At 37.1% G+C, this 16,037-nt stretch overlaps 1 protein-coding gene across 1 annotated transcript; it reads left to right on the top strand.

Annotated features, from left to right (window-relative positions):
• Positions 1-98: 98 nt before the first annotated feature.
• LOC129266517 (uncharacterized) lies at positions 99-15,833 on the top strand. Its single transcript, XM_064104216.1, has 7 exons — positions 99-168; positions 2,472-2,825; positions 3,803-4,141; positions 7,224-7,493; positions 10,338-10,421; positions 11,201-11,277; positions 12,130-15,833. Exons 1-7 carry the CDS (start codon positions 99-101, stop codon positions 12,328-12,330), a joined length of 1,395 nt encoding a protein of 464 aa, XP_063960286.1. The 3' UTR covers positions 12,331-15,833.
• The last annotated feature ends 204 nt before the right edge of the window (positions 15,834-16,037 follow it).

Genomic DNA, 16,037 nt, shown 5'->3' with positions numbered 1-16,037 from the left:
TGAATGATAGCGCAACTTGAAGTTATCGAATGATATTTATCATTTGAACAAGATCTATAAGGCTTGAATGTTGTACCTTGTCCGTCTTTGCTTTTAACATGCTACGGAACGTTTATCAGAATTGTTTGCCCTTTGGCATAATCTTTATTTTCTTCCAGTTTGGATTTGGTAAGTTGAAAATCAATCACTATCGATCATTGCTCTTGGTTTGTTTTCTCTCTCACCCCCCCCCCCCCCCCTCCTCTCCCTTTCTCTCTCTCGCACACACACACACACACAAGCACATATTTTCCTTCTCTATAATTAGCTTTGATGGTTCTCATTGTTTCTCTCGACCCTCTTTTCTTTTATTGCCCCCTCTTCTAGTTCTTCTCTATCCAACCCTTCCTATCTTTGATGTCTTCTTTCCTGTTTTAGCTCTTTTCTAAATCCATCCTCTCAATGTTTTGTATTCTCTCCTGTTCTAGCTTTCTTTTTTTCTCGAGAAGGGTGAGCGATAACCTGTTGATATATTGGGAACATTTAAGCATTTTGCATGTTTTGGGGATATTTTTATTTTAAGCTCCTATTCGCCTTTACTATATTGAAGGCAGTGGCGTAAAGATGGGGGCCTTCCTCCTCCACCCCCCCCCCCACTTTTTTACGACCAAGAAATCAGGGAAAATTGAAGAAAAGAGTAGAGAGGATAGTGAAATGTGATATTCTGAATAGTATGCAAAAATATATAACGAAATAGGATTTTTGTAATAAAAAGGCTAATTTTAGCTTGCTCGCTTCGCTCGCAACTTTTTTTATACATTTGACCCATTAGGCCATTATCTGGTCCCCTCAAAGATTTTGGTTCATCACGCTAGAGATTAAAGGTTAGCAAACCAACGTAGGCTCAATGCTGTAAACTGAACTGAACGTTGGTAGACAGGGTTTTGAAGGAGCAATAGTAGAAGTACAAGTCATGAATAAGTTTGGAGGGGCCTTGAAAAAGAATTATCAGTGACACAACGTTGTTACGTTGGGAACTGGTTAGATTCGAAAGTTGATGCACGGGTGACGCTAAAATGACGTTTAAAACTTGTTTGATGGACAATTGTTGGACAGCTAACAATACCATGATGTCGAGGTGGGAAACTTATTAGGTTGAAACGTTGAGGGGGGGGGTCTGTCGACGACAGAACACCATAGAGCCTACCGTTGCTCGTTCAATATTACCACACTCCATTCGACCATTTTTTAATGTTGTGCCATTGTCAATTCGCCAAGTTTTCAACTAAACAATTTATAACAACCTTGTTAACATCTTAGTCCAACAATTTTCCATGAATATTGTTACAACGCTGTGCAATCATCACCTGTTCAATCTTACAATTTCCCAACTTTATTACTTACGTACGTCCTTCTATTTCTGTTTTTATAACACCCCTCCAATAAACCAGTTTCAAACGTTACCCCCAACGATGACAAAGCGTTGTTCTCCAACTTACAATCATATTGGAGTTTTCAACGCATCTTTTTAAATAGTACGGTGGATCATTTAAAATTGATCCACCGTACCCTGGGATATATATGATAAAATGACAAGGATGTAAAATTGTAGGAGATGATAGGAGAATTGTTATTTTCCAGTGGTTAGAGCATTGGACTCGTAATCGGAAGGTTGTGAGTTCAAATCCCCACTCTGCAATCGTCTCCACTTTGATAAAAAGGCCCTAGAGTAATATATGTCGTCTATAAGCTTAAGATCAGCCACTATGACTGAGTAACCTTGATGTAAAGTGTTTCATCGGTAATTGGTTATATACCACCTTGGCGTTTACCAGCAAAAATGCAGTCCTGCCGAGTTCCTACGGGAGTTACCATAAACTGAAACAGAAATAGGGGATAGATTTGTTAACAGTCATGTACGCCTACTTTACCTGGAAATCAATTATTATAATATGTCAGTGTTTGACTTTTTGTAAATATGCTCATTTTCTATGTTATGTTTTGTATGCTCAATGTCATCAATGCAATTTCCATTTATTATTTATTTGGACAATAGAAACTGCCTTATGACCCTTATAAAACTTATTAGTTTGAAATGTTGGCCGAAATTTGGAACAACTTAGGCAAGGCATTGGAAATATGTTCCTTGATATTGATGAAGAAATAAGTCACAAAGTATTACGTGGCATGCATTTCTATCGATGCTTCAACAATTCATCAAGGCCACAATTGATGGTGTCAACCATCGCTGGGGCATCTTTGCCGGACAATGTTCCACCATCAAAATGTGGATGGACTGTCTCATGAACTTCTATTGATGCTGTAACGTTACCTGTTACATGTACGTTGGTTCCCAGTTCCGTCTAATTATGACTATGAAGGTATGACTAGTATATATCAGGCTTGATAAAGTTCTAGCTCCAAAACAAAATATAAACTCATCTAATATGCACCTTTCAGTGATACTTGTTTGTATGTTCCCTTTTTTTCAGCCCGTGGTTCAGATATTCCTGATGAAATTGTCCCGGTAAATGACGGTGATACAGCCACGCTGCGGTGCAGGATCAGTACCAACAGGCCAGAAGACTTCGATAGGCTATCATGGACAAAAGATGATCTTCCAGAGAAGATTGCCCGTATCCAGGAATGTAAAGACATTCAAATATCGAACTCCTCGTGCAACATCTTCGTTTCTACACCGGGAAAGTACTCCGTGGCAGGCGATCTTGCGTCTGGTAGCATTTTAAGAGTGATGCATGTGACGATAGATGATGACGGGATTTACACGTGTAAAGCAATCATCTTAGGAGGGAGCCCGTCCAAGCGCATTAGGCTAGCAGTATTGAGTAAGTTTATAAAAATTAGCCTGTTCCATTTACTTGTTCAGACCTGTGACTGTTTCTCACTGTAGGCCTATTGCTTACTACCGGATGGATAGGGCGAAAGCGTGACCAGACCCACACTATCCGGGACTTCGTCGGCCCTCTGGGAGTGTTTCATCAACATTTATTCTTTTTTATAATTAACCGTATCAGACATCTGAGCAGGCAACTTTAACACATTATTGCCTGCTTAAGACTCGGATCAATTGGTCGGTCAATAAGTTTGCATTTGTCTAACCACGGATAAATTTATTGCCCGCTCAGGAAAGTCTTTGAGAAAATGCGTGGAAAGGTAGCGGGCAATAAGGCAGAGCTAACATTCGGGTATTCTAAGCGTTTTTGTACGCGGCCTTGAACCGCGCAGTGCTGTACGTCAAGTTGAGAAAAATACTGCGTCCCCAGGCCAGGGGCACGTCATGTCAATTGCGTCACAATGGTAAATTTCAGAGGCCCAGTCTGCTCAACATAGATTCCCATTCTTAAACAGTAAAATATTTATATTTTTAATGTTTTTTGCTCTAGATGTCTGATTTGGTTAATAATAGCAATATTGACTGGCCTGGGGGCGAAAGACATATATATATCGCACTAACTAAATTGATATCACTCTCGTCTACGACTCGGGCGATATAAATTGAGTTTGGGCGATATATGTCGTATCGCCCCGAGGCCAGTCAATATTGCTTTAGTATTATTATTATTTTCACCAACATGCTCACTGTCAAATAAAACATAAATTGTCGGGGGGGGATCCAAAAAGTCTTATCATGAAAACCTCCGACTCCTGAGTCTATTATATGGTATATTTTCCCAAAAAATTGCATGGGGCAACTGCTTCAAATATAGACTAAAGCAAAAGTTCAGGCCGTATATAATGATACTGATATAACAACAGAGATGATGGGTGATCATTTAAAATATCTTCTTTTTTTTCCTTACAGGACCGCCAACTGATATAACTCTTCTAGATATCGACAAGCAGCTTGCACTGACTGAAAGGGATGTGATGCACGTTGTACGTAATCGCGCGAACAGAATCAATTGCACGGTTCCCTCATCCAATCCCGAGGCGAATATCAACTGGTCTTATGGTGACGTCAATGTCAACGTACACGAACAGACCAATCGGAGCGTAGGATCAGACGTCCCGTTTATGACGTCAACCAGAGCACTTGATATTTTCCCGACTGCAGCCGTTACTGGTACCATGATAACCTGCGTAGTAACGCATTACGGACTATTGAAAGCGCTTCAGAAGAATTTCATTCTCAATGTTGGAAGTAAGTAATTGTTGTTGTTTTTTGTCCTTTTAGTACTGACAAATAATTCTGATACAATATATGCATTTTCGTGCGGAATCTATGAACATGTGCGCTGGACCAATGGCGTACGCACTTTGAATTTAATTTCCCCACCTTGAGTAGCATTATGCTACCCTTTGAATTCAGTGTATTTTTGTGCATTTTTTAAACATTTGCTTTCATTTTTTTTCCGAAACAAAGTGTCAAAATTGTTTGTCAAAATAAATGAATAAGATATCTGATTCTCCTCTGTCTGTGTTCTTCATATTTTTCCTCAAATTATTGAGGTGCAAAATGTCGAAGTAAAACCAAAAAAAATGTTTATAAATTTTCAAACAACCGGACAGTGTCTCGATGGTTGCCCGTATTTTCAGAATGTACTTTACAAAACTATATATATATTTTCTTCATGATATTCTTGAGAGTGAAAGTGAGCATTATATCAAAACTAGTACATAATTTGATAAAACACATATGGCCTAATTATATTGATTGTAACAACATTCAACATCAAACATTCCTTGAGAAGTTATGGTATACAAAACGCAGAATAGTACCCCCACACTCCCACGCCACGGGGCTATCTCAAAAGCCGTTCGTGGATAAATATAAAAAAAAGTGAAGATATGTTATTTGCATTCTTTTCGATTATTCTTTCATGGGAAGAGGCAAGTCAAGTTAACTGATCCGTGCACTGGAAGTCAGACAACATTCGGTGTTCCGGCTATTATGTCGTGAGAGCGCCACCTCACTACTTCTCGTAGATATTGAGGTGTTCTGGATTTCCCTCACCCCACAGTAGATGTCTTTTAGTTATCACAACTAAGCATTTGATACTTGCACATTAGTTAATCTTAACCATTGTTTAGGTGATGCAAATGCGTATGTTGACAAAATAGTAATTTGGTGATTTTATAATGTTTTAATGAAATGTAATTGATAGCGATTGTATAAACTCTTGTCGAAAAAATACCTACTGTCGAAAGAAATAACAACTTAACTAGGCCTACAGTACTACTGCAGCAACTAACATTATTTTGACTTATGATAGGTTTACCAAACAGCCCAAAAGATGTCAAGGTTGTCGGTGCGTCCGTCACGCCGACCTCCTTCACTCTCGCGTGGCTTCGAGGTTCCTTTGACAGCATGCCAGAAACTTACACCGTCGTTTACTGTTCAACCCACGAGCTCGAACAATGTTCGGATATTTCCGGAATCGGCACCACTCGTGTCAAGATCGACAATCTTCGGCCGTTCACTTCGTACCATATTGAAGTTAGCAGCGAGAACATATTCGGCTCCAGTGAAGATAATGCCGTCGTCACACAGTTGACCAAACGTAATACTTTATCTTCACCTCGAGGGTGGGGGGGGGGAAGTATTCAATTACATTGTTTCATACACTTGTGATCATAAACCAACCCTAAACCCGTTAATTCCGGACTGGCCCTCATTGTATAACCCTTCACAATGAGCGTTTTTCAACAATTGTTTTCGTCTTGCTGAGTTGTGACCATGTACCCTTTAAATAAATAAAAATGAAAAAAAAGTTAGTGAACCCCACCAGAGAACGCACTTACTAGTTTATGTAGAGTGTTAAACGTAGACAGCAACGCTACAGTGTCCGGCAAGCCCAGAGAAAGAAACTATATTGACTGTAATATTATATAACATGAGGCTGGTTTAATAATTAAGCTGGCAAAAGATGGCAGTAACTGTTTTGTGGGGTTCACTAACTTTTTAGCACCAAGATCAAGGAATATTTTTGTACAATTTATACCAATTTTGCGGAAAAGATACCATAGGCGATTTGCCAAACTGAAGAATTGAAGGCCAACTTTTTTATTGTGCTTTCACTTCCAGATACATAAGCCTACTTATGTTTAAACTATTAACATTAATATTTTTAGAATTTAATTCTCAATAATTAAAAATGTTAAATTGTTTTAAGCAACTACTGTTAACTTCATGTAGTAAAAAGCGTTGGATAAGATTTTAAACAGCGTTTTTACTGTGTCAGTGCTCTCTCAGTTTCTCTTTCTCTCTCTCTCTCTCTCTCTTTCTTTCTATCTATCTCCAGATATGACATATGAAAAATCAAAATATCAAACCCTAGTGGAATTTGTTCTTTAAGATTTGTATTTTTATTAAAACCTACATATACTACCATTTATCTCTATTATCTACAACCTTTTATATTCCTTATAGCCTTATCTCCAACCGAACTAGGTAAGTATCCTACAAAGAAAACCAAAACATCCAAACACTCTTTAAATGAATAGAAGACAACGAAGAAAATATTTTGTTATTGTTAAAGAAGGGAAGCCGTCCACGTTAGATGAACGCCCAATATCGTATATAATATTAATCCCTACAGTTTTGACCACTATACAAAATAAATTAAATACAAATTCTCACAAATATGACGTGGTATTGTGCAAAGCTATTTTATTTTCATTTTGTAGGTCACAGGACGTCCCAATGACAATTCCATTTCGGAGTGATAACTTAACTTGACATTATACATCTCTTTTGTAATACCCTCTCCTCCCCTTTCCCGTGATTAGTTTTATTTTTCATTCACTTGTAAAATCATGGTGGGATCGGAAACGCTCCTGCATCACCGCCCCTGACAATTTTTTTTTTGATTTTTTTAGGTGTGTGTGTGCATGTGTTCTTGATCATCCTTAATCTTTCTATGCCTTCTTTCATTCCCCTAGCTTACAATTTTCTCTCATATTTTTCTTCATCATTTTCATCTTCATAGTCAACATCTTCTTCCTTCTCCTACCATTCTCTTAATCAAATTTGATTATTTTACATATTTTTTTTCCTTTCTAACTCCTCCTTTTTATTTATCCGTGACCCACTTCCAAAACCATAAGCCCTGCTTTAGAAGCCGCCTGAAAGGGAAAATCAATCCAAGATTAAAAAGTAATAAGATTTGTTGTGACGTGACATGATAACAGCTACCCCCTGTGTCGTGTAGTAAAAATAAATATATGTAATTTTCTTAAAAATAAAAATATTACATGAATATTGTGGCCACCATATTACCCAGGTATCAAGGCTATCTACAATCCCCGAGACAGGAGTGTTGACATAACTCGGCCACACCGTGGACTCGACCCACTTCCCATAGGTATCTGTTTTCAACTCGTCCAAACATCGTCTTCAAACTCTGCCGACCCTGCTCTGGAAGAAAGCGAATGTGTGGGCGTTAATGAGAGCGTACCCATTCCACCTGGGTGGACTGTGAACAAATTGGCCATTGTCACTTACGGCAACACTGCATTGAGTGCCCCATCGGAGATACTCGGTATCTCAAAAGGCAAGGATCTTTTGTATACAAATTGCAGATTGTTTTATCATAATATCAATGATAGTAATGAAAAAAAAACAGAATGTTGGTGAAAATGATGACAATTTTAATCATGATGCTAATAACGATTTGGAAAATGTCAAAAATAGATAAAGCTTCTTCTATTCGGTATCGCCGGAATAATGTCGGCATGAATAGATTGTTTAATCTGTCAATTAGTTTTTACGATTAGGATAGGCCAGTGCAGTGGCGTACCGTGGGTCACGGCATTGGGGGGGGGGGGGCACCAGCAAATATTTTGAGTCACTTAAAGAGCGCGCGAAGTGCGCTCAGTTGCTAGGTATACTGACATAATAGAGACATTTTTAGGACAGTGTCATTAAACGGATATGTATCTCACTGATCACATAATGCGAGCGCGAAGCGCGAGCTGATTTTTTTTGAAATTCAGACCTAAAAAGGACATTATAAGCAAATTCTTGTAATCATAATACATACCTGTCTCGCTAAACAAACCATGCGAGCGCGAAGCGCTAGCTGAAATTTTTGTATATATTTACCCCAAACAGGGACATTTTAAGGACTATATTTTAGGAATCCATTAAGAGTATACATATCTCACCATAGTCATCTATTGTGAGTGCCAATCTCTTGCTGATTTTGTTAGAATAATATACATCTAAACACATGAAGCACTTTTTGTAATCATTGTAATCATGGTTAACATACGCATCTAACTAATCAAATATTGCGAGCGCGAAGCGCGAGCTGAAAATTTAGGAAATTCAGACCTGAAGAGGGACATTTTAAGGCTTGTTTGTAGAAATTCACGAAGATCATACGTATTTCACTAACAAAAATATGTGAGCGCGAAGCGCAAGCTTAAATTTTTGCATATCATTGACCCAAAACAGGGATATAAGGACTATTTTTTTTAGGAATCCATTAAGAGTACATATCTCACCATAGTCATCTAATGCGAGTGCCAAACGCATGCTGATCTTGTTAGAATTACATGTAAATGACACATGAAGCACTTTTTGTAGTCATTATCATATACGCATCTCACTAACCAAATGATGCGAGCGCGAAGCGCAAGCTGAAAATTTTTGATATTCAGATCAGAAAAAGGGACATTTTAACGACTGATTTTGGGAATTCATGAAGAACAGACATATCTCACCAATCCACGAATGCGAACGTAAGCACGGACAGGAAATGGTTTATATTAAGACCTTAAAATGGGGCAATCACTTTAAGTAGTCATGAAATAGAAGCATATATCACTACACAAACAATAATAATTCGAAGTGCGAGGAAATATATTTGGTGTATATTGACTTGAAAACGGGAGGTTTTAGTACAACAGGATTATATATCTTGTTAAACATACAATGCGAGCACCAGGAACAATGAAGACATAGGCCCTGCGCAAATTATGTTTCATAAAGTTATAATTTTTTTTTAATGTAATATAACATAACATAATTATAACATAATATAACATTATAATTAACAATAATTTCTTCTTTCCCCACTACGTTTCTTTCCCTTTCTCCCTCTTTTTCTCCTTTTCCCCGTTTTTTTTGGCCAGCCGATTGGGGGGGGGGGGGGCACGTGCCCCCCATGCCCCCCCATAGTTACGCCACTGGGCCAGTGGATTATTAGACAGACCAGACATTTGAAAAATGTCATTTTAGGGGAGACACCATACATTAAAATTCAAATTCAAGGAAGGATATAATGTTTTTTAAGTTCCAATTGCAAATTTAAAAAAAATAAACACTCTTCCTATGTATAGCTCTAATCATTTTCATAACACGCCGGGCAACGTTACTAAAAATAAAACTGATAATAATAAAGATAATGATGATTGGACATATCCCGCAAGGTCAGTATCCTATTTAGGAAAAATAGTGGAAATTTTAGGGAAATTTAAGTGGATCCCTCCATTTTCTCAGATCTACATAATGTTTATGATGATTTGCTGATATTATATACTTTGTTTCCTTTTACCTATGGAAAAGCGATATATTGTAGGCCTACATACCTCGATTTATATTGTTTGCATGGCTTTTAATTCCAAATGTCATTGTAATTATTATTTTCGTCCACTTTACTTTGTTCTGTTGAAAATGAAATAAAAATAGAAAAAAATTAAAATAGCTCCCCTTCCGGCATCTATAGCAGGGCGAGGGTTAAAAATGCACTTTCCATATTTTTTAGGCCGCTATGGCATCCACGAATTCAATACCAACTATATTTACTTACAAGGGATTTGCCCTTTCCCCATTTTTTTTTCGTCTCGACTGAATAGCAGAGCGAGACTATAGGCGCTGCTTTTCCGACGGCGACGGCGGCGTCGCCAGCATTGAAATCTTAATCAAGATTAGGTTTTTGAAATATCACTTAGAAAGAATATAGATCTACTTGATGAAAAAACTTAGACATGTTACCCCTAAGGTCAATAAATTATTGCTCAATATTCTGCCTGAGTTTCAGGTCACATGACCAAGGTCATAGGTCATTAAGGGTCAATGAACTTAAACCATGTTGGAGCAATCAACATCGAATAGAGACCCGCCGAATATATGATTTGGATTTAAACCTTGTGGATTTAAAAGTTGATCCTTCAGATAAAAAATGAATCCCATATGCGACTGGTCACTTTGAATCACAGTCGATCTGGATTTATTTAAAATCAAAATTTAGTGTAAAAAAATAACGTCACTTGTGATATTCTGGTATGTTTTGCTCAATCTTGTCTTTTCATCTGTTCGAGCTAACCCTTGTTTTAATGCCATGAATGCCAAGAATCACTATTACAATCTATTTTTTATTTCCTTGTTACAGCGAGGACCGGTCTCATTGTTGGTCTCACCTTAGGGATACTGGTTTTCATAGCTGCTATTTTCATTCTTTATAAAATGAAGAAGCGTAAGCAAAATCTTGTATTCTACAGTATTAATTGATGGTCCGATTGGAGAGGCACATACAATTTTGAACTGTTTTATAATTGTATTCATTAGCACTCGCAAAATAGGATGAATCACTGGTATAACAAATAAAAACAATCCCGCCCTGTACCACTCGACCGACGAGTAACTATGTGGATGCGTGTGTGCGCGAGGGTGTGTAAAGGTATGGGGGTTATTGCGTGCGTTAAGCTGTGTGTGATGATGGTTAAGGTCAAAAGTCCGGGGTTCGATTTCCGACTCGGCCCTTGGGCAGGGCAATTTATCTACGTTTCTCTTTAATCTGGGGCCCGTCTTACAAAGAGTTGTGATTGATCCGATCAACCGCAACTATGGAAAGCCAGCAAAGTCAACATATAAAATGCATGTTTGCTAAAAAATGTCTCTACATGTACATCCATAAATTCATTGATTACTTGACAATTTTGTGTGTTCTCCTTTGTTTACAAAGGACATTTTGCAAATTTCCTGTATAAAATTATGACACTGATATATTTCCATGAGTTATGACTGATTGGATCAATCGTAACTCTTTGTAAGACGGGGCCATGGCATCCAATGTAAAATGAAAATGATATACAAGTATACATTATTAAAACCAACTTGTACATGTGTTTTAACAAAATGTGTGGCGGTGGGTGCGTGAATATAGAGGAGGATGAAATATAGGGTGACACGTGGCATTGGCATTGTAAAGCTACTTGTCCCTATTTTCTGTTTTTTATTATTATTTTAACACAGGGCACAGTGGGATGCAAAAGGCCCGAGTAATGAGACAGCTACCAGCACAACCCAAACCGGCGAAAGATGAAGGAGAGGTATACAGCACATCTACCAAAGAAATTGATTTCTTTTAATATTTTGAGACGTAAAATTTTGGGAGCGGTTGGTGTGTTTTATTAGGACCTGTAAAGTGAAATTCGCAACACTGCGTTTCAATGGAATATAAAACACATAAACACATGCTCGCTATCTCTTTTTCTATATATTTATACTAAATAAAGCGTGTTTTTTTATTTCTAGTACTAGCTTGTTGGATGTTAGTTCTATAAACATTGACAAAACTTTGTTTGACATATTGCATAATTATATGATTTCTTCAAAAAGATGTGGATGATTCCCTTTGCATATGCGGGTTTGAAGCGTTTTCCTTTATTTTCCTTTATTTTTTTGTGCCAGTAATAAAGATGTGATTTTGGTAATAGGGTTAGTGGTAGTTTGTCGGAGTCTTAATAATGATAATAATAAAAGTCTTATATAGCGCTTTTCATGATATCTATATCAAAGCGCTTTACAATGTACATACAAGAAATATACAAACAAAAGTGAATTACAAATTATATAAAAAAAAAACATATTATCAAGGACACTGTAAATGGGGCTATGTTGAATATGCTTTCTTCATGAGATGCGTCTTTAAATTGTATCTAAACGATGTAATATTTGGGATACAACGAAGGGAAGCTGGAAGAGTATTCCAAAGACGTGGGGCAGAGCTTGAAAAGGACCTATCACCAAAAAAGTTTAGAGTTTGCTTTTTTGACCGTTAATAAATTTTGATTTGCAGAACGAATGGACCTACTGGTCGTTGTATTGTGCATACCTTTTAATATGTATCCAACGAATTGCAATCAAAGAATTCTAGTGGTGTGGAATTTTTTTGTCCTCAGACAAACACTTCACCGGAGTACCACTATGTGGATGATAGTCTCCAGGACAAGTACACAACGGACGACCTGTACGGAACAACAAAACATTTATACCAAGAGGGCGCCCTGCAGGCTGCACCAGATACAGCCGAAGACAGCAGTGGCTACAGCATGAAGATCGCTAAAACAAAGGCGGGGATTACGATGTATAAATGCCTTTAGGATGGCTCACCACAGGGATAGCAGGAGGGTTTTTTTACAGGAATTAGTGGCGTGAAGAAAAATGTGATGTCATTTTTGTTTCAAATAATTTATAAGGATCGTAAAGCTGTCATTAGGTATAACTACCCAATTCTCCATTTTGTTCTCTTCTTTCTTCTTCCACCCACTGTCCCCATTTCTTTGACTTCTCATCCCTTTGTCACTACTTGAAAGGCGACTAGGCGGCCTCCCTGCCTTCCATCCTTGAAGCCGTCCCTGTTTCAATCCAGCAAGCACAGATGAACAAAAGTTTGAGAAACTATTGGGGGTTTTCTCTAAAAAGATCATCACCCTTAGATATTTTCAGTCAGCTTAATTGTATATTTTACTTGTATATTAATAGTGGAAATGCACTTCTTTGATTGATGTAAATTGATTTATAGTACTAAGATCAAAGTGGAAAATCAAATAGACCGAAAAGCTTTTAAATGAAGTGTATATATAGAGCCGTACAGGAGAGCAGTGGTGTTCAGCAGGAAACATTTACTTTCAACCGTTGAATTCGTGGTTTTTAAGAATGCTTTAAGGCCACCGTACACCTTACGATTGGTCCACGATCAGACTTTGGAACAAATCGCATTTTGCTCATTCTCTGAAAATGTAAATGAAAAGCATTTTTTTAATGTTCAAATTAACTGAAAGAATATAAATAAACAATTTTGGGTGATTGCAAACCTTTCTTTCGGGGTAAATGACAAGTTAGTTTCAAATCGTATAGCCCATTGTACGATTGATATGACGTTATTACGACTAGATATTATATTCGCTTTTATTCTAATACGGATGATGGCATAGTCACAGATTTGAAAGGGTATTCGTATGATGACAATAAGATATTCCATATCACAATGTTAGCATTAGATTTTATTACGTTTTATTCCAAAATCGGGTTGCAGACCGATCGTAGTGTGTTTATGAATTGAAATTGCTTAATTTTTTTTTTCAAGTAGGAGTTTATTCCAGTATAAGGCAAATAAAAGAAAATCTTAAAGTGTTAAAATATTTTCATTGATTAAGGTGTAAAAAAATGTTTTCAACCATCATATTACAGTGGAAAATGCTATTTAATAGAGCATTTTCGTAATATCATTCTGATTACGTTGTATTTGACGTAGCTTGCTGTATAAGAATCCACCTTAAGGGAAAATTGATGATGATGACGATGATGATGAATTGAGTTGAAAATCAAATTGAAGATAGTGATTATGTCGAGGAAATGTAATGATCGTTAGGCTGAAAGAAATGAAGTGTGCTTTGGTGTGATATTCATTTATACTGAATATTTGTTAATGATAAGTAATAGTTTTTCACAAAATTATAACTTTCCTCACCATTTTTGTTCATTACTCACTTCCGTCTTGTCCGATATGTTTGCCTTCCATTTGAGGTTTTGAATTTTACCTACTTGCAAAAATGACGATCTCTCTTATTGAATAACTAGTGAAATGGTACTTTATTCAATGTAATTTAAAACTGAAAGAAAATTGGTCTTAACATTAATTACGTATCAGTTTTAACTCCATTTTATGTCTAACCATATCGGAGTCCAATTACAAATGAGACGTAAAATACCTTTAAAATCCGCACAAGGTAAATATTAGGTAGAGTATCAATCTTCTTCTGAATTTGTTTGGCCATGTAATATTACCTCCATGACTGCACATCCCACCCCTTCCCGGTCCTTTTCGAATGAACCTACTGTTTTTAGGCCTACTTGGCGAAAGTTTTTTGATGTACAGAATTTTTACGCAGCGATTATGTTTTCCTACTAGATTGTACGTGTTACACTGTGTTCTATACAGAAAGGTTCTCTCCTCCCCTCCCCCCCCCCTTATCTCCCTCTCTCTCTCTCTCTCTTCACTCAATATTCAAGTTCAGGGACCTGTTGCCATGGTTGCGGAAAGAATTGTAATCAACCTTGAAATTCATTCGCAATTTGATTTCAGCCAATCAAAGGCGCATATTAGTGCTAATTGGGATTCATCTTTTTGATTTGCAATCTGTAACACATCTATTTCTGAAGCGGGACACTTGGGCTAATGTAATAAGAGACGCTTCCATTAACAGACATGCATTTTTTTTATAACACTGATTTCATGTCACTTTTTAAAGATTTGATTGATGTTTGTAATGAGATATCAAATTGGAAGAGTCAACAACCACGATGTTGAGTGAGCTTCGCTTCATCAGTAGAATTTATTATCTCGTGCACTGTAAACTATCCACCCTTTCACACGGTAAAAAATCGTAATTTGAATGCTGATTCCAAAGAAGAATAAGGCTAATGACGAATTTTTGCACGTGTGAAACCAAACCAGAATATGATCACGAACGCTAATCACAATCACGAATTCAAATTCTACTCCGGAGGTGAATTCCAGTTAAGTTTCACTCAAATCACAGTTTTCGAGTGGTTCACCTTTCGAGTGAGCGTGTGAAGGGTCCGATGATTCTAAGGGCCTGAAAGACAAATTGCAATCACCATTACAATGATGATTCAAGTCTCACGTGTGAAAAGGCCATTTGTCATGTAAAAATGGATATAAAATATTAGTACCACAAATATATCATGGCAATCACGTAATCATGGTGTACAACTTCAAGAAAAAAGTACTAAAATTTACTATAGCTGAACAGGGGAGGCACGACTACTATTCATAACATATTTCCTTCAAATATATCTCAAATGTTTTTAATATGTAACTCCGTTCATTATCAGTGGAGCGTTGTGGCCCAGTGGATTAGTCTTCTGACTTTGAAACAGAGGGTCGTGGGTTCGAATCCCAGCCATGGCGTAATTTCCTTCAGCAAGAAATTTATCCACACTGTGCTGCACTCGACCCAGGTGAGGTGAATGGGTACCCGGTAGGAAGAAATTCATTAAATGCTTTGAGCGCCTAGGCAGCCCAGCTAAAGCCGGGATAATAATAATAGCAGGGCCCACTGGGAGAACAGTTTTCGGAACTGAAGTGGCTTCCCTGGGTAAAAATACCTATATTATTATTAGAACACTCACTCTGATGTAATGAATCTCATTATTCTAAGGTTAGATCACGAATTTTCCTAAATTCATTAAGGTATTATGGCCCACGCATTAGGAATAATCTTACCAAAGAAATTAAGTAGTCAACAACAATTACATTATTTAAATCTAAGTTAAAAAGAATGTATATATAAATGAATATGCAAAATAATTAGTTTTCTTTTTTCTTGCCGAAATCTCATACTTTACCGCCCCCACCATCAATGTGCGTTTGCTGGTGTTTGTTGATGCTGTGTGTGCATTTTAATTCAATGTTATCATATATTTAATTTAACATATTTGGAACTACAACTCACAGGTTTTTACAAACTTTTCTGTACGGTAGTTCCATATTTTCTCAATATTATTTGTCCTTTCTATACTTATTGTATATGTATCATTTCTGTTCATGCTGAGAAAATAAATAAATTGAACTGACCTGAACATCCGCGAAATTTGCATCGGTCTTAATTTCTAAGAGGGCATGGGGATACACTTAAGATTGTAATTGAGATTTTGGTTCAGTACATGATTAGCGTATAGAGGTTAGGTTTTATGTTTGGCGTAACGTGCAATTGTCGCTAGAGCTAATTTCATGGAACCGAAACAAGAAACTGATCGTTTTTACAGGATATACCAAATTTAC

Source organism: Lytechinus pictus, chromosome 8, assembly GCF_037042905.1.
Source record: "Lytechinus pictus isolate F3 Inbred chromosome 8, Lp3.0, whole genome shotgun sequence".
NCBI lineage: Eukaryota > Metazoa > Echinodermata > Echinoidea > Temnopleuroida > Toxopneustidae > Lytechinus > Lytechinus pictus.
Note: the sequence above shows the minus strand (reverse complement) of the source record. Positions and strands in the feature narration are given on the sequence as shown.